The sequence below is a fragment of the Rhipicephalus sanguineus genome, chromosome 1, assembly GCF_013339695.2.
Source record: "Rhipicephalus sanguineus isolate Rsan-2018 chromosome 1, BIME_Rsan_1.4, whole genome shotgun sequence".
NCBI classification, from domain to species: domain Eukaryota; kingdom Metazoa; phylum Arthropoda; class Arachnida; order Ixodida; family Ixodidae; genus Rhipicephalus; species Rhipicephalus sanguineus.
The window spans coordinates 248,359,611-248,382,276 of record NC_051176.1 but is presented as its reverse complement, the minus strand read 5'-3'; the positions used below and the strand labels follow the sequence as shown (position 1 = coordinate 248,382,276).

Genomic DNA, 22,666 nt, shown 5'->3' with positions numbered 1-22,666 from the left:
TTCCATCATGAGAGCTTGGCAATCATGGTATTTTGAGCATGTGGCTTTAGTGAACTCCTCATGCGAAATGCAATGGCAAGCAGCCAGGTGACAATTTCCAGGGGACTCTAGACAATGAGCACTTTTTAGTTTTTTGGTAGCCACCTTGTGCTCTTTAAAAGCGATTTTAACCTACTTCGAGTTTAATTGCAATCTTCAGTTTTTTTGTCGTGAAAGTAGAGAAACTAAACTTGTGAAAGCAAATAAAACAAAAATTATGTAATTTTGGAAAAAAACTCGTTTATCGAGTCGCATCTCCTCTTAATACATGACAGGCACAGAGCAGCAAGAGTTCGAACTCAAAATGCCAAGACTTAAAAACCAAATACAGATATAAACACAAACGAACAACAAGACCCATAATCACATCACACATTATGAAACCAGTATTTACACAGTACTTACTTTCCATTTCTCCTTAGGGGGAGGGTCTTTAAACCTCAGGAAGTGCTCGACCTTCAGCGGATCCACATCTTCTTCCAACTCCCATGTGCTTTCCTCGTAGGAGAGACCTCTCCATTTGACTAAGTAATGCTTGTGGGTGGTGCGCACCGGCTTTGGCTTGCTGCTATCAGACTCGTCACTGCTGCCAGCTTTGCTCTGTTCAGGCTTTTCTTCCTTCGGTACCAAAACATCATCAGACTTGACAGCTGTGGTTGCAGCAGTGTCCTCAAACACATTGTCATCCTCTGGTTTTACGCTGCAATGACAAAAGTAACAATAAAATGCAGGCCATTAAAATGTAAGGAGAGTACAATTAAACTCAGTTAATGTTTGAAATGCTGGAAGACAACCCATAGCTGCTACACAGAAGCTTCAAAAAATGTCAAAGGCATACTGTATTTAAGTAAACTATCGTGAACTGCATGAAATTAGGAAAAGAAAGAACACGATTTGCACTCTTATCTGTTTTGTGTGTCTTCTTTTGAGTAGTCCTTTTCCTAATCTCACACAGTTCACGATCATTCACTAGAATGCATCAACTAGCCCTTCATGATGTCCTATTTGACCCGACAAGGTGGTCTAGTGGTTATGGTGCTCGACTGCTGACCAGATGGTCGCGGGATCGAACCCCAGCCACGGTGGCTGCATTTTCAATGGAGGCAAAAATGCCTGACGCCTGTGTACTTAGATTTAGGTGCACATTTAAGAACCACAGGTGGTCGAAATTTCTGGAGCCCTCCACTACAGCGTCCCTCATAATCATATCGTGGTTCTGGGACATTAAACCCCAACAATTAATAAATTAATTAAAGATGTCCTAATTAGCATACTATATTAGTGACATGAAGAAAACTGCATATTAAAGTACCCTCACGTAGCACCCACTGACCAGACTGTCATGAGAAAATGGCAGAAATAAAAAGAATGTGCTTAAATTTTTACTGATAAAATGAAAGACGAAGTTAGTGGTTTAGATGGCAATTATTATTTAAATGGCGATTATGTCCGTACATACACCAGAACTCAGAGATTCAGCCCAAAAAATGACAATGCTACTGCACCAATAAGTAAAGTTGATGTCTTTACCTGTCGGGCATCTCTTCGTCGAGCAGCTCTTTTTTGATTGGCTGCTGCGGAAGTGAAGTTGTCCCTTCTTCACACATGCTAGTATCAGGGCTTTCACCAACGGCTGCTGGAGCACTTGAAATCTCAGAGGCATCACCACCGTCTTCTTTCTTGGCTTCTTCTTCCACTGGCTCGGAAGTGGAGTTTTGAGGTGCTTCGTTGTTATCCCCTTCATTTTTATCCTCTGTTGTTTTGTTTTCTGTTTGTTCCTGCACTTTACACTCCTCTCCATCTCCATTATGCTCCACAGGCTCAGTAGTATCCATCGGTTCGGCCTTCACCTCACTTTCAGTAATGTTTTCTTCGGTTTTCATGGCTGGCTTCTCTTCTTTGACATCTACCTGGTCCCCTTCTATGGGGTCTACTGTTTCAGTCATGTCCAAGATCCGATCTACCTCCACATAGTCGGGGTTGAAGGGCTCATCTTCAAGGAAGTCAAAGATTGAGTTGATGTTGTCCTTCTTTTGACGGAAACGCTTGACTTTCTGCAGCACACGCTTATCAGTCATCTCCAACTCTTCCAGAGTCTTCCAGTCACAATGAATATATGAAAGATTCTTATACTTGACAAAAAACTCTTCTACTTCCACCGGCTCCTTGTCTTCCTCTTCAGATTTCCTGGTCGTCATCCGAGAAGCCAAGATTTTTTCTACAACCATGGTATCTTCAGTGACAACATTGACAAGAACTTGGACATTCTTGCTTTCCTGCCCTCGCATAGCGTGTGAAGCATGCAGGCCATCTAAAACAGCCTCATCACCACTCAACTGCAGCTCAATGTCGTCAGTGTACTTCTTTCTATGGGTATTACGAGATGACCGTCGCTTCTGTACTCCTCCATCACCTTCTTCTGGAGAAGGAGGTGGAGTGGCTTCTAAATCGGACTTGTCTGAGGAACCCAACCGCTTGCGCTTCTTCTTTTTGCTGAACTTGAGAGACAACCTGAAATGCACACAAAACAAATGCATTGTGACAACTCTGCACAGACCTTAACCACCTTCAATTCACATCCAATTTCTATGTACATTAGGCACACCTTTATATGTTCTTATTATGGTAACTTGTTTACATCACAAATGGAGCGTACAGTAGCACTCAATATAAGTTGTAACACAGTGGCCATGGTTGAAGGGGCCCCAAGCCTACACTGTAACAACGGCAAATGTGAAATTGCTTTTGCAAACACCCGTAGTCGAAACACTGTTTACGGCACTGATTGCTTTCTATGTGAGCGCCACCGTGTTGGCGCTGCTTTGATCATGGGCCACGTGCTGCAACTCATAGTAGGCGTGACTGTACTAGTGTACATGCTGGATTCGTGGACGTGTTTCAATAAGGACTATTTCTGCCAAGTAAATCATGGTCATTTCTTTTAATGCCTCTTGCTTTAACTTAACCTGACCGATAATCATACCGATTTTGTTGGTACCTTCTGGTTCGAATTAACGGAAGTAAACTGTATTTTGCAACTCCTTTTAACTTCAATATATTCAGGTTGGGCAATAGTGTTGAATATTTATTATTCCTTAGTAATTCTGCCATTCTAAACTGCACTTCTGAGAAGCTAACTCACCTGGGAAGTTTTTTCTTTGGTGCCTTTGGTGTTTTAGGTGTTCCTTCCTTTGGTGTTTTTGGTTCTTTTTTCTCTTTCTTCTCTTTAGACTTCTTTTTCGGTGTTTTGCCTTCTTCTGCAGGTTGGGCAGCCTCTCCGTCTGCTTTCACCTCATCTGTTGGCAATTGCCCATCAGCAGTTGATAATGTTGGCACTGCCATGTCAGTCCCTGCTGCTACTGCTGCCACAGCTGCATCAACTGTGCTACTTCCTTCAGTTTGGTCAAGGGCTGCTTCTGGCAAAGGAGCTCCAGGATCGTGGCCATCTGGTGGTGGAACCTGTGCTGCTGCAGCTGCAGCTGCTGCTGCTGCTTCCTGCTCTGCAGCAATCTTCTTTTTGGACTTGCTCTTTCGCTTAGGGGCTCCTCCCTCTTTTGGTTCTTTAGGAGGTTTGGGAGCCTTGGGCTTCTTCGGCTTCTTAGGCTTAGGCTCCTTGGGAGGCTCTCCTTCCTTGGGCTCCTTGGGTTTACGCTTCTTGCTCTTCTTTGCAACAGGAGGAGGTGGAACTTCCATACCTGGTGGCTGTGGAAGGAGCAAGGGCATGCCACCTGGGCTCCCTGGAGGCATCTGAAATATACAGTAGTGCCCACAAGGCCAGAAATGACATTATAACAACAATAAAAAGCCACAACACTAGAGTTGACATAATGCAATAAGGCCACCAACAGCAAAGAACAAGGTACAGTAAAACTCTTTTGTCGCCTGTAAAAAAAAAAATCCATAAGCGGAATTTTAAGATAAGTGAAATCGCAAAAACAGTTTTCAGGGTGCATATAATACCCATGGAGCTTTTCCAAAATGGCGGCATTAATATTTTCAGCCAATACCCAAATTTGCCGGAATTATAATTGATCATACAGCCATGCTTGCAAAGCTTGGAGCTTTTGCCTATGCCTAGATGTAACACTTCCATGCACAATCGAATGCTAACAATTTCCAGACACACGAACTACAGTAAACTCCCGTTAAGACGAACTCGAAGGGACCGCGGTCATCTGTTCGTCTTATCAGGAGTTCGGCTTATCAGAAGTGCCCTCAAAAAGAGACATGCTAACATGTCAAGTGCATCCATATATGTTACTTGAAAACACTGAATGGAGTAGACTTACAATGGGGGCAAAAAGACAAGAAAAAGCATTTATTTGGCTCATCTAGATAAAAACTATGCCTTCAAGCAGAGTATTTACACGAATCTTACGAGCACTCGATTTCGCGTGTTCAAAAATAAAAATGCTCATGAAGATATTTGCATAAAACTGTAACGAGCTCCTATGTTGACGATTAGAAAGAAAAATTATGAGACAAGCACAATTTTCCTTCAAAGAATGTAAAATTTACTGTCCTGGCAGTTCCTTTTCTTCTGTGAGCCTGTTTTGCTGGCTTTAAGATCACTTCTGGATACGCCTCGGTCGTGTGCTGTCGCCTTGACAAAGTCATTATACGCCAAGTTGCTTAAAAAAGTCTGCAAGGTTTTCTTTGAGGTCCAGATATTTTCCCGTTCTCGGCTCGTAGTAACTTTTCCTGATCGATGTGCAGCTGAAGATATCCCATCCACTACTTACGGTCACAAGCCTCGTGCACACGAAAAAAACACGATGCAGCTATATTCGTTGGACAAAATAGCCTTCCCTTGTCGTGCACTTCCATAATCAAAATGGCTCATCACAATGTGAACTTCACTGGGAACAGATACAACGCACGCGAACTACGCTACTGTAACGCGAACTGACCACAAAATGTGCTCGGCCACCATTGTGTGATGGTGATGACAATGCACCTGACCCCTCTGACAGGAGTGGGCCGCAATCTTGGTTTCGGTTTCGTACTCGATTGTAATGCACAGACCATTTTTGTTCTTGTTGTCGCTTGTTTTTTTTCCACTCCCCTTGCATTTGCCCCTCTGACCATAGTGGAGGGGCCCCAAGCTCTTGTGTTCTTCTGTTCTCCTTTGTACTCCAGCTGGGAAACTGAAGAACAGGGGGAATACAAAAGGACGCAATGGCTTGAAGGTCCAAGTTGTAAATCCCCTACTCTTTTTGTTGCTTTCTTTGCTGATAAAGCCCACACCTCCCCCACCCACAGGCTGGGGGTTGAGAGGGGATACGGGCTTTATCCGCTGACCGGTCTTCTTCGTTTATCTCGCGATTTGCTTCAAGTCTTTGCTCCAGGAGCGCTTTCGTTTTGCAGTGTTCGTTTCGCAGAATCGCTAGCGTTGTCGGTCACCACAGAAGTTCGTCTTTACAGAAGAGTACAGTTGGGTGGTTCATCTTAAGCGAATTTTTTTTGCATTGAGTCTATGGGAAACCAAACAAATGGTCCCGTGTTGTTCGGTATAAGTGAGAATTCGTCTTAACCGAGTTCGTCTTAACGGGAGTTCACTGTACTATTACACGACAGTTGGACCCCAACATAATGAAGTACATAGTACAAGTCTGAAAAAACATCTTTATATTGTGAATTTTGTTGCATCAAGGTTTTGGTATTTCACTAGCACTACTGATTTTGCCCATTCCTAAAGCCTTCACGTGCCCCACTACAATTTGCATTACGTTAAAGGGACACTAAAGAGCAAAACGTTTTTTCTCATATCAGTAATGTACTCTTTCCCGATACCAAAAACACCACATTTGCTGCAAGATGTTTCGTAAGCGAGAAAACGTGCAAAAGCAAAATGTGGGTGGCGACGCCACTTTGAAGTTTCTGCACCATTCGCCGTGACGTCACATGTTTTGACGGTGCCTACTAGGGGCTACATAGTTCCTAATTGGTAAAAATGAAGTACATTGTCCTCTGAGGGGGCCATAGACTTAACATACCAAGCTTGGAGTAATTTTGTTGAGCCAATGGGGCAAAATACGATAAATACACTTTGAAATCCCTGACGTCACACGGGGAGATTTTGGCGCGAAATTTAAAAATAAAACTTTGAACTTGATTTTCTCTTCTATTAATAAACCTATGATGGCGACATTAACGACGTTAGAGTTCTCAGAGCACAATTTATCTAAACCGATTCATTGTTTCTCTTTAGTGTCCCTTTAAAACAAGGGATGAGATTGTGAACGTGGCTCCCGTGGGGGAGCGTCAAAACGTTAATACATTTGTTTTTTCAAAATCATTTTGGTCAGTGTCCGGATCCCTTCTCTTAATATGTTTCATTCAGGCCAGACGGCACTTCCGTCATGCTATTGACTTCCATTAATTTGCATCATGCATATACATATCGCCCTTTTTTTTTTCAAGGGATTTCCTGGCTGAATTGCAAATATCTAGCAATCCTGACATAGTTGGAGGCAAACATTGCCACTGGAATATACCGCAAGCTCTGTGCAATGCTGCTGCAACTGCTAGAAAGCAGACGCTTTTATCGAATACAAAATCGAAATCCAGTGATGCTATCCATTAAGGGGAGACCCTGCTTCTGAAACATGTTTCTTGTTTTTGAGCGTATCATTATGAAACTTTCACAGCTTATGTATTTTTATGTGCTGATTTCAAACATGCAATTATTGTTCTAATACAATATGTAGTTTTGAAACTATTAAATAGTTTTCGTATTGTTAGGAGCAGGCTTTATTTCTAAACTGTGAGAGTTATCAAGCAAATCAGCCTATCACAATAACCTGGAATCAATGCTGTATGCAATAAGACAAGAATGGATGTTCTAGGCCCATTTGAACAAAAGTTATGGTATGTTGAACATTCCCAGCTTGATCCCAGTTTGACCGAGCTCGACATCGCTGACTTGCCAAGTGTTCAACGTACTATAAGTTTTGTTAAATTGGGCCTAGAACATCCATTCTTGTTTTATTGCAAACAGTATTCATTCCAGCTTATTGTGATATGCTGATTTGCTTTATAACTCTTACAATTTATAAATAAATCTTGCTCCCAACAGTACACATGAAATATTTGATATTTTGAAAATAGCATAGTGTACTAGAAAAATAATTGCATATTTGAAATCAGGACATAAAAATACATAAGCTGCGAAAGTTTCATAAAAATGTACTCAAAAACAAAGAAATATGTCTCCGAAGCAGGGTCCCCCCTTAATGGTAGCTTATGGTGCATTCCGACGGCAGACCGATTCTGAACTTGTCGCTGATGCAGACAACTATTCCGGGCACAATCCAGTGGGATACGCATTCACACGACGAAGGAGGCCCTAGAAGACGACCAGCGCCGGAGAGCTGGATCACTCTCAACCACAGCCTCGCCGCTGGATGCCAGCAGACTGAATTGAGAACATTCAACATGGAGGCCGACAGAAAATAACAGTTGCTGGGGACCCAATACCAGCTGTACAGAGACCTTCTGAAGACTGATCTCAACGAATACCGGAGGCTACTTCGTTTCTGCAACCGCTGTCGCAATGCGGGGCCCGCATACGATGAGACGATACAGTGATGCGCCAATATATCTGCAGTTCCTTCTTTCGCAGATAAGAGATACCGACCTTGGATCTCACACTACTGCTCATTGTGTTCTCATCTGTTGGTTCCCATTTTTACATTAAATTCAGTGTTGAAACACCACAGCAGTATTCCGAGACCATCACTTTCGGCAACACCACCACTTTGCCAGGCGTAGAATTGTGCAAGTGCAATGATTAAAGTGATTACTTGCCCGTCATTTTAAAACCCACCAATCGGTGTGCATCGATATTGTGGCGATATCTTCAAAGGGGATCATCTCAGAATACAGCTCCAAATGAACCATGTGCAGCAAACAAAGAACTGATATGAACTGCCAGGACTGCCATGCGGCTGTCCTCGAGCAGAAGAAAAGTGTACTGGTTGCCAGACACAGCAGGTTTATTCGCTAAAGCGGCAGCTTCGCCCCCCACCAAGAATCCCAATGTGAAAAACAGGTTGGCATTATCCGTCCGCACGGCTGACAAGGGGAATCGCGGATGCGAGGTCATGTGACACACCGTCTGCCCCTCCAAACCTGGATCTGCTCCTTCGTCTGAATAAGCAATTAGGGGCTAAGACTTCATGCTGCTAAGCTCAAGGAGACAAATCCAATTCCCGGCCACAGATGCCGCATTTCGATGGGGACGAAATGCAAAGAACACCAGTGTACAGTAGACTCCTGTTAAACGAAAGCTGAAGGGACCAGGAAAATATGTTTCATTTGACAGGAGTTTCGTTTACTGAGAGATGAAAAGGGGTGCAGAATTCAAGCAAAAAACCAATCATGTTAGAGGCAGTTGTTCCATTTAAGCAGCAATTTCATTTAAGAGAGTTTCGTTTATTGAGAGTCTACTGTACTTAGATTTAGGGTGCGTATTAAAAAAAAACCCCGGTGGTCAAAATTAACTTGGAGTACCTCACTACGGTGGCCTCCGAATTGTTTTGTGGTTTTGGCACGTAAATCCCCAGAATGAAAATATTTTAATTCATTAATTGCACCAAGAAACTGTGCAAATCGTCACATGTTTCTCGTGGGCTTGTGGGATTGGACATGCGCGAAAAAATACCACAACTAAATGACAAACACCTATACCGTTGACAGCATGATTACTGCAGGGTTGCTCTGCGATGCTATCTCAACTGCTATTTACAAATAACAAAACATACAACATATTTATTATGTCACATTCCCTTTGTCAAAGTGAAAAAGAGGTGTCACTAGTACACTTATCATCCCATCTAATAAAGTAAGCGTCTAGTGAGTATGCTTTTTTTTTCTAAAGCTGCATCGGTACCTTGCAACATTCCTCTCTCAACTGTCGACAACAAAATAGCTTTTTTATTTGACATGATTAACCTTGCAGTTCTTCGTTCTGTAGATGATTTTCTAGTTCTTTCGAAGAAGGAAGATTTGTCGAAATTTGCTAAATTTTCTTTTCATGTTGACCAAAAGTTGTATTGAAACTGCGGCACAAAACTACATCATTACACCAAGGGAAATATAGATGCATTTCACTGGAAGAAAACAGCGAAAAGGAAAGTTTGTTAAATTGTGAGCTTCACTTTTATTGGGGTTTTTTTATATTGAGTTTTAACTATACTGCATCCATTATAATAACAATGAAAGAGATTGCACTCATAAGGCCAAACCATATAGAGCGTCTTTGCCGGCGTTTTCCCGGCGTTTCGTACGCCGGCGTCACTCGACGTCGACGCTACCGGTGACGGTGGCCGAAACGTCCACCTCTGGACGGTCCAGACATCACGGGCGGCAGCGTCGACGCCGGAAGCAGTTCGATGGACGCAGAACCAATCAGCGTGCGGCTGGCAGTGACTTCCGCTACGTAACGGCGTCGTTGCTGCAGCCAAAATGGCTGCCGCCCGCCTCGAATCTAATAAGTCGTCGCCGTGCGCTGTGTGGCCCTTAAGTTCTCAACTGATGCTTGTATTTGACTTAGCTTGTTCCCTAGAAGCTTCGACAGCAAAGCGCTCGTGATATCTTTGAACTCTTTCCGAGCGCCGTACTCAAGTTCATTGGTAGGCTTAGCAGGAATGAGTGTATTGGCCGAATACGTGGCCTCAAAGATGTGCGGCAGCTTCAAGCTCAGAGGCCATATATTACGAGTTTGTGGTTCTTCTCAATGCCAATAGCTGGCGCTACAAGTCAAATAAAAAAAAAGACTTTTCGGTGGCACTGTGAGTCGTTTTTTGCACCACAGAACTGCAAATGAGACATAAAAGCTATAATCAGGAATATATCTTGTTGGTCCATTGACGGAAACTGTACACTGCTTTACGAGGTGTCAGGCAATGTTTATAGAACCAGGTTTGGTGTCAGGTTCATTCCCTCTGGTCACACTGTGCGACGCTGAGTTGACGCTCCTCATATGGTTTGCCGCCCTCTCTGACGGCGTTCGTGCGACGACGCCGAGGAACGCAACGTCAGAAAACGCCGGCCAAAACGCTCTATATGGTTCGGCCTATAGTGTTTGCAATAAAGCAACGAAGGAATCTGTGCAGTGCTTATCTGTATCTCACCATGAAATCAGGAGGCATGAGGCCCTCCCCAGGCCCCAAGCCCAGAGGGGGCATTTCCTGAGACGTCTTGGCCTTCTTTTTGCTCCGACTGGGCTTGCGCTTGGTCATAGGCTCAATAGGAGGCAGCACATCATCAGGTGGCAAAAGGTAGGGGTCCTCCGGAGGTAATGGGCATGCATACGGTACATCCAGAGAACTGCTCAAGGGACCCTCCAGAGGACAAAGATCATCCACAGAAGCTGGCACCACACTTGGCACACCCGCCAAAGGCAGTGGAGGCAGTGAACTTTGCAGGTCCTGTGAACAGCAACAGCACATAACATGCACTTTTCTCTACAAGCTGCTCAAAACAATATAGCACAATGAAAAGTCTTATTTTGATGTCCACGGAATTTCAAAAATTACTGGTAACATATAAGTCCAAATGTGCTCACTGAGCTGGAATAAGTGAAAGTTGTAAACATTACTTGCCTACATTGAAAATCAAAATGAAACACTGAAGGCAGCATAGCCACTTGCTTTCTCTTTTGCACTTTTGCTTTCTCTTTTGCAAAGTCGCATTTTTGGCATTGCAGAACGGTAATTAGAAGAGTAACTTCATAATGCACCCAACGTGATATTTTGATTTTATGTCCTATTAAAGCTTTTAATACTGTCGTGTATTACGTACCACACAGTAGATAATCAATGGTCAAAGAGTAAAGGCTGTTCCTAACCAGTGCAAATGACAACCACTACCTTATTCCCACTAACATAGTAAAACGAGCCATAAAATCTTTTTGTTCAGAAAAGTTTAGTTGAAAAATAAAATAAATAAAAAAAACCCTACAGGTGCTGACCTGATCAGAGATCATGGGTGTGGGCAGTGAAGGAGGCTGGCTCGGAGGTCGGTAAGTGTCTGCCATGCTGGAAAACAATGTAGACACTGAGGGGCTAGGCGGAGGGACTGACGATGCTGAAGAAGCAACCACCATGCCAACAGAAGCCGATGCCTGCTGCTGCGACTGCAAGCTTTGTGGCTGCAAACCCTGGGGCTGTAAACCTTGTGGCTGCAGTGTCTGCGGCTGCAAGCCTTGAGGTGTCAATGCCTGAGGCTGCAATCCTTGAGGGGGTAGAGCCTGGGGCTGTAAAGTTGGAGGTTGCAGACTTTGCGATTGCAATGACTGGGGTTGCAAAGACGGTGGCTGTAAAGACTGGGATGGTAGCGGTTGCGGCTGCAACTGGGAGTTCTGCATAAGCTGCTGCTGGGCCTGCGGACCATATGGTGGAAGCTGGGGATGTGGCTGCTGCAAGTGAAAACATGTGAAAACAATGAGCGCTAACAAAATCTATCTAAATTCCGCATTCATAAAAGAACCTATGCTTTTACAAAAGCTACAAATCAACTTTCATGTTTTGCCAGTCTTCCATGTAAGGACAATCGAATTGGAGTGGCAACTGCCCAGTGGGCACCATTATGTCGGTACAGTCAACATCCAATTTTTCGGACTCCCTAAAGGCCGCGAAATGGACCGAAAAATTAGGCATTCTGAAAAAACGAATTCATGCTTTTTTACTTCACTCAAGTGGTGAACTGCCACAGCCAATTCCAAAAGAGCTCTGAAGGCTTGCCAGTGCACTTATAAGGCATTTCGGTGCTCGCACAGGCTCTCGTGAGTACGTTCAGTACCTGTCAGGGACCCAGCTGATGGTTCCTAGTTCTGTGCAGCACGTCGCCTACTAAGCTCACGCCGTCACTGCAGGGGCGCTTACTCTATTGTACGCAAGCATTTGTTCACCGTGCTTACTCTGTTCCTGACCAAACTGATGTTCCAAACTGTTCCAAACTGATGCACTAGCAAAAACGCTGGTTCGAGATGATCGACACGGTAGCAGTGGTGGCTTCAATTGATAAAGTTTCAGACCTGCAGATTGAGCAGAAAGTCCAAAAAATTGGACGCAGAAGAGTTTCAGCATCCGAAATTTCATTTTTATACATTGACTCTATGGGGCTTGTAGCGGTGCTGCGTAAGGGTTCAAATTTTCAAGCATGTCCAAAAAATCAGCAGTTGACTGTAGCCCTCACCACTTTCCTTCTCTATACAGTAGACTCTCAGTAAACATTAAACGGAATTGCTGTTTAAATGAAACATCTGCCTCTAATAATATCGACTTTTTATTTGAATTCCGCACCCCTGTTCATCTTTCAGTAAACAGAACTCCTGTTAAATGGAACACATTTTCCTGCTCCCTTCAGATTCAGTTTAACGAGAGTCTACTGTACTTGGATTCAAAGAAACTCTAGAACAAATGCTAAGGAAAATGCAATGTAGATTTTTCCTGCAAATTTTAGGGGGAGGGTGGAGCATGGCATCTAAGCTCCTGTTGTGGAAGCTTTTCATTGTCACTTTCCTGCCTCCATATTTCAAGCATCATGCTGGTAAAATATTGCGGTTTCACTTATGAGAAACAGTGATAGGATAGCTTGCACAATGCAACACGCAGTATGACATGCAGTGGCATAGCGAAATCCATGAAGAGATCTAAATTGAAAAACTAGCTCAGAACCAATATTACCAAAAGCTCTTTAATGGCACAAGTGAATAAACCCTTTTTCAGCATGGTTGGAAAATGCAGCCGCAGCCAATCGGTAGTCGATGCTCCTGAGAACACGTGAGTCAAATGTTATAGCGCAGCACGCGGCCTGGAATTTACAATTCTCTATGTCAGCTAGAAATCGTTCCCTCATCTCTCAACAAATGATGCCATAAACCCAATTGACCGCTTCATAAACCCACAGTCCACGGCCCTTAGCTGATTTGAGTCTCGTGAGCTGCATAGTTAGCGTGGCCACTGCGGGATGGCACCACGTGCCTGCGCGGGCACTTGCGATTACAATGAAAGTAAGCCGCGTGTTTGAAGAAAAAAGAAAACAAAGTGCTCAAGGTCATGACGCGAAGGGATGCATCTTCTTGCCCTCTTATCATCACCCTCCCTGCACAGCTTTCAGCATGCTCGCTAGTACGAAAGGAAAGCACTTGAAGCATGCAACAAACTCCACTCGTACTTGACGCATTCTAAATATTTTTACGGCAGTCGTGAGGCAATAAGCTCTTTTAATGAAGCCATTCGACAATTACTTGGAAAAGTGTTGCAGGGCCCCTTTAACTAAGGATAAATACTGCGAAAACCGAAATATGTCTTTTTCCCGAGAGAACACGATAAATAGTAGACCCCCTTCTTATATGCTGGTAATTGGCAAAAATACCATAGGAGCCGCACACAAATATTTAATTTATGGCCTCTGAGATCTGGCAGTGTGCTCTGCCAAATCTCAGAGACCATGTCTATCTGGTGTACTAACTGTTCTGCCTGCAGCACCAAAAAATCAAAACTCCATCTTGGAAACAGCATCCAGTTGTCACTAATACTTTGCTGTAAAACCACCATGACACAAACCTAAAGCAAATATGTACATGAATCTGTTAACAGAGGATGCACAAAAAAGCTCAGAACAATGGCTTGATAGATGTTAAACAGGCAGCAGTAACCTTGAAGGCAGCGACATGTTTTTAATACTAAATCGTCTGCGCAGACGTTAGCATCTCATGATAAATCCCAAATACAGAGGAGCTATAAAGCCTGCAAATCTGTCGTAGAGCTCTCGGAATGCGCATTCAGACCCCGCCATTTCTTTGCCACTTATGCTAAACTAAAATGCACTAATGTTGCAGAACATTTCCAGCTTTGTGAATAATCAGAGGTTCCACTGCCACTATACATAGAAATCACATACTTCCAGAAGCAAGTTCATTATTTTGAGTGGTCATTGAATCTCAAATTGCCACCCACAAAACTAATTAAGAAAACACCCATTTTAGAAGAAACTAAGACAAGAAGAAAATTACCACGAACGATATTAGTATATTTTTCATGTTCTCTTTAACCATCAAAATTAATATGAAAAGAAAGCAATCTATACAGTGTCATTATTGTAGCAGAACACATTCAAACACTTCCCTGTAAATAACAGCAAAAGTGAAGCCCAGCCTTGCAAGAAATCTTGTAAACAATTATATTTCACAAGCAACTCGCTTAGTATGTACAGATGGGCCAGTTGGTGAGCCATGATATAGATGAAGCAGCACACAAGAGATGTGTGTGTATGAATCTCTCTTTTGTGCACTGCTTCATCAATATCATAAGCAACTCTATTCAAAATAAAACAAACTTGCAAGAACAATAAGTTGTTCTATGTGCAAGATAAGGCTTATGCTTCACAGGTGCTAACATTGCGGCATTAGATATGGGACGACAAAGGATAAAGCTGCCTCTTACCTGCTGTGCAGTCAGCTGCTGAGGCGGCTGTGCAGAAGGAGCTTGAGGCATTTGCTGCCTCTGCTGAGTGTATGGAGCAGACGCAGTAGGCACACCGGTGCCAGCTCCCTGAGAATACTGCGTCGGGTACGCACCCAACGAAGATGGGGAACCCATGGGACCCATTGAGCTTCCCATAGCACCTCCCATTCCTGCCACTGAAGCAGCTGATGCAGGTGTGGAAAGTGCAGACTGCTGCTGCTGCTGCTGTTGAAGAATACGCAGCCTCTCCTGGAGCTCCGATATCTGCAAAGGTGAAAAGTGTGAGAGCTCACCCTGTATAGTAGCCATGCCAAAGCGTAATGAAATGACACTCACGTGTTGACATTCACCCACACGACATTCACTCACATGTTGAGTTTAATCATGTAAGGGCTCCATGCATCCGGTGCATGGAACCTGACAGTGCAGCGAAGAGTGCCACCAGTGGCAAAAAAAAAAATGTTTGTGACATGCGATACGTACTGTCAGCAAGAGCACAGAGCACACAGGCAACACAATCGTCATCTGCAGCAATGGTTAGGAGAAGAGCTCAACTCATTGCTAACTACCAGCTCAGTTGATTGCTTTCTTACAAGATAAAAGCATGTAAAGAAGACCTTGAATGTATGCGAGTTTACCATTTAGAGCACAATTCACATTCTAATCTAGACAATCTATGCATATGACTACCACACGAATCCTATCTTGGCGCCTTTGCAAAGAGCAACATGCAGCCCTTCAAAAGATTAACCACCCTATTGCTTTCAGCTTGTCACAGGCTTACCGCATAGGCTAGCTACGTAGGGAAGGTTTTTCGCTCCAATCACACGCACGCATGTGTGTGCGCATGCATGTGTGGATATATACACATGCAAAATTGAAAAATTCTGAAAGGGGGGAGGATTGAACCCCCTCAACTCCCCCCCCCCAGCTACGCCAGTGAGTCATAGGTAGGTTCATGTATTTCAGTCTTGTCTTTCGAAGTAGTAGAAGTGCTAACTGGATTTTCACATCACATGTAATACAATGACTCGCAGAGGAGTTCTTTCACAATCACATTTTGTGCTACACACATTGACCCTAGGTCCCTTAATTTTAGTACAGTCAAACCAACTTATAACATAGCCAAATTGGACACGAAAATATTGTCATTATGTCCAATTATCTCTACAAGCATACAAACGCATACCAAGAAAAAAGAAATACCAAATGGGTCTACGGGAAAAACTCACAGTGGCTGGCTCCGAGAGGCAAGTAAGGGATCTCCTACAGATTTTGATGGCCTGTCATCTTACTGTGCCAATATGAGGCAATGGAACAATAAGTTAACTTTGCTACAACTTGTGTCTCATCCTGCATTTTTTAATATGTAATAGCAGGAGAACACTCCAGTGAAATAAAGCATGACCTACTTGCATTATTAGATCACATAATCTGTTATATCTGTCTTCATTATATCGAAGTTCAACTGTAGTTTTCCAATTTTTCCATTGACAGTCCGACACAAGAATTTGTCTTGTTCTAAACAGCTGTGGCAGATTGTCATAGAAAGCTTTAGTATCAGAATGGGAAGCATTGTGCTCACGCACTGGAATACTGAAATATACAGCTACTATAAGGCTGAAGAGATTTCAACTTAGCGATATAACTTTACAGGATGTACAAAATTCACTTTTAAAAAATTAGAGTTCAGGTTATTACATGCTCCGATTAGGAGGCCCACTGAGGGGGACTCCCATTTAATTTTGATGACCTGGAGCCCTTTAGAGTTCTTCGACAGAAAATGCACGATATGCAAGTGTTCTTGAATTCTGGCTCCATCAACTCAAGCTGAGCCCCACATCAAATCCACAACCTCATTACTAACCATGAAAAGGAAGCAGAATGCAAACATGTCACAGTCTGTGAGTGCACTTCATGGCATGGGGGCTTAATTTTTTATTTTTTTTTTCTCTACAAATGCAGGATTTGTAACAGCTATAGATACTACAGCAAAGCATACTAATCCTATGGCACGCTTTACGCCTTCTTCGAACTGGCATCTGTTTTCAGTACAATGCACACTATGCACTCTCACTGGGACTTGCTCCCACATGCACTTGCAGCTCACGAATTAGTCTGAATGGGTGCATTCACGAACCAACCTATGCAAGAGGCTTACCCGTTTCTGCGTCTGGGCTGTCTGCGGCACACTGTACAAGTGCTGCAGTTGCTGCTGTGCCTGCTCATAGCCCAGAGAGGAGACTGGTTGCTGCTGTGTATAAGCAGCATATGAGGCTGGAGACACAGGTGCCGTTCGTGCAGGACCTGCGGCACCCATTGGGTAATCACTGCGTGCAGGCAAAGACGTATTGGCTGCCATAGGTCCCACTTCATTTGTGCCAAATGTCGAAGCCTCCGGTGTACCCGCAAGTGGCCGAGCACGAGCCATAAGATTTGGGCCTGGATATGCGTGGTGTTGGGCAGTGGAAGGCATTCCTCCATAACCCAAGCCTTGCTGTGTCTGAGCCGGCCCATACGACTGCTGCACTGCACTACCATAATAACTGCCTGTTGAACTAGTGGTGGCAGAAGGTGGCTTAGCGGTGGCCATGTGAGGCATCACCATTTGCTCGAGCTGCTGAAGGCTGCTGGATGCTACAGGTGTAGCAGAGGCAGTGGCCCCACTGCCCGGGGACAACACCTGCCCAGGACTAGAAAGGTGAGTGGCCCCTGGGCTTGGGTAGCTGCCCTGTGAGGACGACTGCTGGCTGGTCACTATGCTAGGAGACCCTGCCGGCGGCGTTGTGGTGGGGCGACGTGGCGAAGGATAAGAGCCCCGATACTGTGGGCTGTTGGGTGCTTGTGTAGGGTATGGAGAAAGGTGTGATGGGCTGGTGGCATCAGAAGCAGGAAAAGGGTGCCCTGGTGAGTACGCTGATTGTGGATATTGCTGCATACGAGCAGGGCTGCTCTGGGGCAATGGTGCCTGGTTGCTACTGCCACTGGTGGCATAACCTCCAGGGCGCTGAAGCGTCCTTGCCTGGGGCAAGCTCTGGCCCACTGCAGAGTGGCTTATAGAACCCGCAGTGCCATAGGTAGCTCTAGTGGTTCCTGCTTGAGCTGATGGGTACGTTGTTTGTGGATATGATGCCATAGACTGATCTGCCATGTGTGTTGTTGTGGTTGCTGCAGCCTTGTTTGCCAGCTGTGCCACGTGGGGGCCGTTGCCCTGTGGACCATATGAGGGCCTTTGTGGAGAGCCATGTTGCTGTGGCGTGTGCAGTGAATAGTCCTGATTTGGGCCATACTGAGCCTGGCTGGTCCTGTGATGTTGGGTGCCAACAGCTGCAGCCATGGTATGCTGAGCACCCATGTCAGTTGTGTGCTGCTGCTGGTAGCCAGTGCCAGAGTTCATGTAATGTCCTCTCCACATGTCTTGAGAGCGCTGTGTGGCTCCCATAGTGCCATAGGGGTACTGGTCAGAAGCTTGCATGCGCTGGCCAACCATGGACTGTTGCGAATAGCCACCCATCATCGCAGACTGCTGCTCCCCCATGGGATGCACTCGTGTGCCGTACTCTGGTGCCACATGGCCAGCACTGTAGGCTCCATAGTGCATCTTCTGGTCAGCTGGCTGCGGGTAGCCTGGATGCATCTGGCCATAGGGAGCCATTTGGCTGGTGCTCGGAGCACTGCTGCCCATTGGGTTGGCCACCATCAAGGGAGAGACCAAGTCCTGGGAGGTTGCCCCGTAGCCCGCTAAGGAGCCCGAGCCATCCTCCATGCCCTGGCCGTAGCCATCCCCACCCAGGAGCTGGTATTCGGCCATAAGGCACCGTGGCTGGTCACTCTCTCATATCACCAGCGCTGCTCCCAGCCACCATCCGGAGCCAAGGCCTGGCATGCTTCACCCCCAGGACTCATGTGGGGCCCTGAAAGAAGCAGAACATGTGGTTAGCAGTGACTGCATGCTGACACTATGAACAGAAACTCATAACTCCCATCACCTCCACTTCCACAGCACAGGTAAGTCGGCCTCACCATTTCATTAGCGATTTACAAGCTTCTATCCAAAACATAATTGTCAATTATAAAATTAAGTATTTAAATAATAGCATATATAAAAATTCTTTGTAAATGATGCTAGTTATAAAAATACTGAAAAGAGAAACAAAATTAAGATATTAGGTCCAACATATGCTTTTCATTCTAAGAGAACATTTTGGTTTCCCATTTATCCAAACACAAATCAAAGCCAAAAGAAATTATGGAACATCGCATGCCAGAACCACTCTGGATTTGACCAAGAATTCTTTACCACGCACATAAATCTCAGTATGAGGGTGTCCTTGCATTTCACCATCAAAATGTGGCTGCCATGAGCTAGAATTGAACTTGCACTCTCATGCTCAGTGGCGCAAAACCATACCCACAAAGCCACCACAGGAGATTAATCAAAGCCAGGGATGCTCAATAGCCAAAATAGCCAAACTCAATAGCCAAACCCCACTGCCGTTGTGATCTGACAACAGCTTTCGCAGTAAAATCAGGCTTCACCACATTTCAAAAGAAATCAACCGGAAAAAATTAGGCAGATCCCACGCGTTGTGGGAATCTGTTTCATGTGAAGCAGTCAGCGAGTACTTCTATGCTGTATTTTATGGCTTTGAGCCAAACGTTACGAGGTGGATCAACTTTATTGGGGTCCAGAGTCGAGCAATGCTTCAATATAACTTGCTGAATCATAGGAGTACAAATGTAATGTTATTACACTGCTGTAAAAGTGGAGCCAACACTGGAACCAAAGACGTTAATCTGATATGACGCCGGTATCGTAGGAGTACATACGTACTGTGTATTGCTTTCTTGCAAAATTAGATGGCCAGCACCACAACCACACTTGACGTTGCACCGATGTTACGCCTGCATAAGCTGCTTTTCCAAACCAGTCTATATACCTGGCGTGCCACTGTGGTAGAATGCTTGATTGCAACGCAGAATGCTTGGGTTCGATTCCTGCTGTGATCCTAATATTTATTCTTTCCATTCGTCGGGACAACGCTGCCGATGTTGGTTTTTCTTAACGCTCTCGCATCTAAATTACCAATGTCTGTCCTCGCCGTTCCTGGGTAGATATAAACTGTCAATCACCTGTGGCGCATAACCGTTCACCGCGGCCCGCGGTAAACGGCTATGTGCCACACGTGTCTGGAAGAAAGGGTTTGACGACGTACACGACAGGATTTTCCGTTATTCATGTCATGACCCAACAGTCATATTCGTCAAATCCTCTTACCCTCCCATGCCGATTTTGGTCTACACCAAGTTAAGGAGGCGATCATGAGAGCACCCGGACGTAGGTGGCTAGATAGATAGATAGACAGATAGAAACGCTGAATGTGCCAAAGGTTCGCTAAGAAATGCTTCGCATTTAAAACTCCCAGAGTGCAGTAACAACGCGGCTTACAGGGACTGTTATTTTTAAAAATTTGTAAACGAGCGTAAACAAGAGCTGCAGCAAGCTAGTACATTAATCTGCTGTCGTATCTTTTCTTTTGTTGTGTTTAGTTTTTAAGGACGCGTGTTTCATACGGTTAGTTTCGTGACTGTCTGCATTATGATGCATTTTGAAGTTATCGTGTAACTTCTCGCTTTATCGATTAACGTATAAACCACATTGTATATGTTTCTTTTTTCTTTTGAAATTGTATAAAAGCCGGGGCTGAATAAAATTTTATGTACCACTTATTACCTCCACCATGTGCTTTACTTCGGGAATGCTGCAAGCCAATTCTAGGTGTTATCAGGCATGCTTCAGCCCACGTACTATGGCGTAAAAAACTGCCTTCTCCAATCTTGCAGGACAAAAAAACAATCGGTCAAATAACTGTCCCGTTCTCATGCTGAAACGCCGCCGCGGAAGCTCACGATTACGCTGTCCGCGCGCAAGCTGCGCTGCCTCTTGCCTGGAGCAAGATGGCTGCCAACTGGTTTCCCAGGCTTCACCCGCACGCGTGCGCGCGTATAGGAGACCTCCACTCCTGAAGTATTTTTTAAACCTCCTTGCCCGAGACCTACTCTCACAGCAGTAGGCAAGTGGCCTTTCAATATAGTAATCAGGCGATTTTTGGAATTTTTCGGAGCAAATGGCACCACGGCAGTCCCAAGCTTTTAATGCCAAACAAGATGTACCAAAAAGGCAGCACTGTCAGTGAGAAGGGCCTAAAGGTAGCAGTTACAAAAAGAAATTTCAGTTTTAGGACTACCGACACAATACTACTTTTCTATTTTTTCGCCTAGAATGACAATCCTAGATCTCTAAACCCAGAAAAATCCCTGGCAAACGTCAGAGCAAACCAAAAAATTCCCTAAAATAGCTTTTCTACGGCCAGTTTTAGTTTTACTTTCGAGAAGGTTGCTGTGTTGCGACATCATGCCTGGAAGGTGGTAACAAGGAAACAACAGATTAAACCTTTGCGATCACTTTGGCTCACTTAATCATCTGCTATGCTTGTACTTATTGCATGGACCAACGCAGCTGTGGAGAAGACGAGCGAGCAAGTCGAAGCAGCTGTTAAAATGTTGTAAATGTGCTGTTCCCACGAGGCCACCTTCTGCATCAGTGCAATGTATAACCTCTTGGGAAACGAAACAGATAGTGGCTGTAGAAAAGATATCATGTGAAATAATTTAGTGAGCTTCAAAGCTAGGCAGCATTTTTTCTGTGGTTCCAAGTAGAGCTTTGCATGAACTGCATTTTCGAGCCTGAGCCCGGCCCCGGCCCACTGCCTACATCGAAAGACCACCCAACACCAACGCTTAAAGGAGTACTGACATGAATTTTAAAATTTTTCGGGTTGTTGCTCTAAATGAAAGCACGGGTGTCGAGAACCCTAAAAAGAGTGTCGTGGTGCCTGGGGATGCATTGCATATATTTTTAATACCGCTTCTTTCAACCAGCAGTTTCGGTTTCGGTTTCGAGAGGGCGGCTTCATAGTGACGTGTCAAGTCTGCCCGTGACGTCACGGGCAGACTGCAACCCACGAAATATGCACCTGCTGTCCTTTGCTGTCAGTCGAACGTGGTTCATGATGAGCGAACTGTCGTCCAGTGCCTCCGACAGCAATTTCTGTGATTTAGGCTGCATGCAGAACCCAGATTTCGCAAACCAAGTGAGCTGACTTGAAACGTCATAGGGCTCTCCATGCGGTGAAGCTGCCTTGCAGATGCTGGGAGATGAAAACTTTAAAATCAAACTTAAATATTTATACGTGTTTCCCGGATGCGGTGTGGGGAGAGCGTTAACACTACATGCCAAGGAAACAAAAAACGTCCGTTTTGCTGCACTTCAAAATCGTGTCAGTACTCCTTTAAGGCCGAGTTTTTAATGCGCCTACTTGGCCCGTCCCGATGGAAAAGAGCAAAAGCCTGGGCCAGGCCTAACCCAGACTTCTGCACTTGTCCTAAAGGCAGAGGGAATTGCATAGAAGGAATGCCAGGAGGGAATTGCACAATTTGTACTGCACTTGTCCAAAAGGCAAAGATGTTTTGGTGGCTACCACCACAAGGAACTTCTGCCACACTGCCCTTTTTGCATCAGTTTTTGGTAGCAACTTGTAGCAGCTGGTTGAAATGCCCCTTATAACGGAATCAGCACTGTTAGTTGCCACATTGTGTGCCGCACTATTTGATCTCGATGACCGCCAGAAACTCGAGTGAGCACGGCCAAATGAAAAATGAGTAGTCAGTCACGTCAGTACTCCTCTAAAGTGCACACTCAGTTTGTCTGTTGCTTTCTAAACAAAATTCAACTAATGGAGAGAGGATAGTTGGAAAGCCATAGTGTAGACCCTTTGAAAGAGCTCTGCAGCACCTTTCCAAGTTATATAAAACACCTTATTATTGGACGATGTTGCCTCGCAAATCTCCTGCCACATTTTTCCCGTGATAGCTACACAATGCCCACTTACAGTGTAATTGGCAACTACATTGCAAAGAAGAAGACAAGCAACCTTTGACCTTCTTTGATATAAAATTGTAAATTACCTTCCGCACACAGTGCAATAATATTTCGCTCGCATGACTACATATTGGCAACATTTTCTGACTACATTAAAGAAAGAGATGCAGGGCCTCTTTAATGTCACCTCTCAAAAACGAGGGCCCTGTAA

The 22,666-nt window shown here is 44.6% G+C and overlaps 1 protein-coding gene across 4 annotated transcripts in view; it reads right to left on the bottom strand.

The window, feature by feature from the left end:
* LOC119376795 (chromodomain-helicase-DNA-binding protein 8) overlaps window positions 1–22,666 on the bottom strand; it is a 178,252-nt gene that overhangs the window by 145,792 nt on the left and 9,794 nt on the right. For all 4 annotated transcript variants that reach the window (XM_037646517.2, XM_037646514.2, XM_037646526.2 and 1 more), the window contains exons 2-8: window positions 16,675–18,427; window positions 14,493–14,777; window positions 11,015–11,461; window positions 10,176–10,472; window positions 3,182–3,786; window positions 1,570–2,550; window positions 445–739 (exon numbers count right to left, since the gene is read on the bottom strand). In XM_037646517.2, coding sequence (XP_037502445.1) covers window positions 445–739; window positions 1,570–2,550; window positions 3,182–3,786; window positions 10,176–10,472; window positions 11,015–11,461; window positions 14,493–14,777; window positions 16,675–18,324 — 4,560 coding nt within the window. In that variant the 5' untranslated portion in view covers window positions 18,325–18,427. The remainder of the gene's footprint in view (window positions 1–444; window positions 740–1,569; window positions 2,551–3,181; window positions 3,787–10,175; window positions 10,473–11,014; window positions 11,462–14,492; window positions 14,778–16,674; window positions 18,428–22,666) is intronic.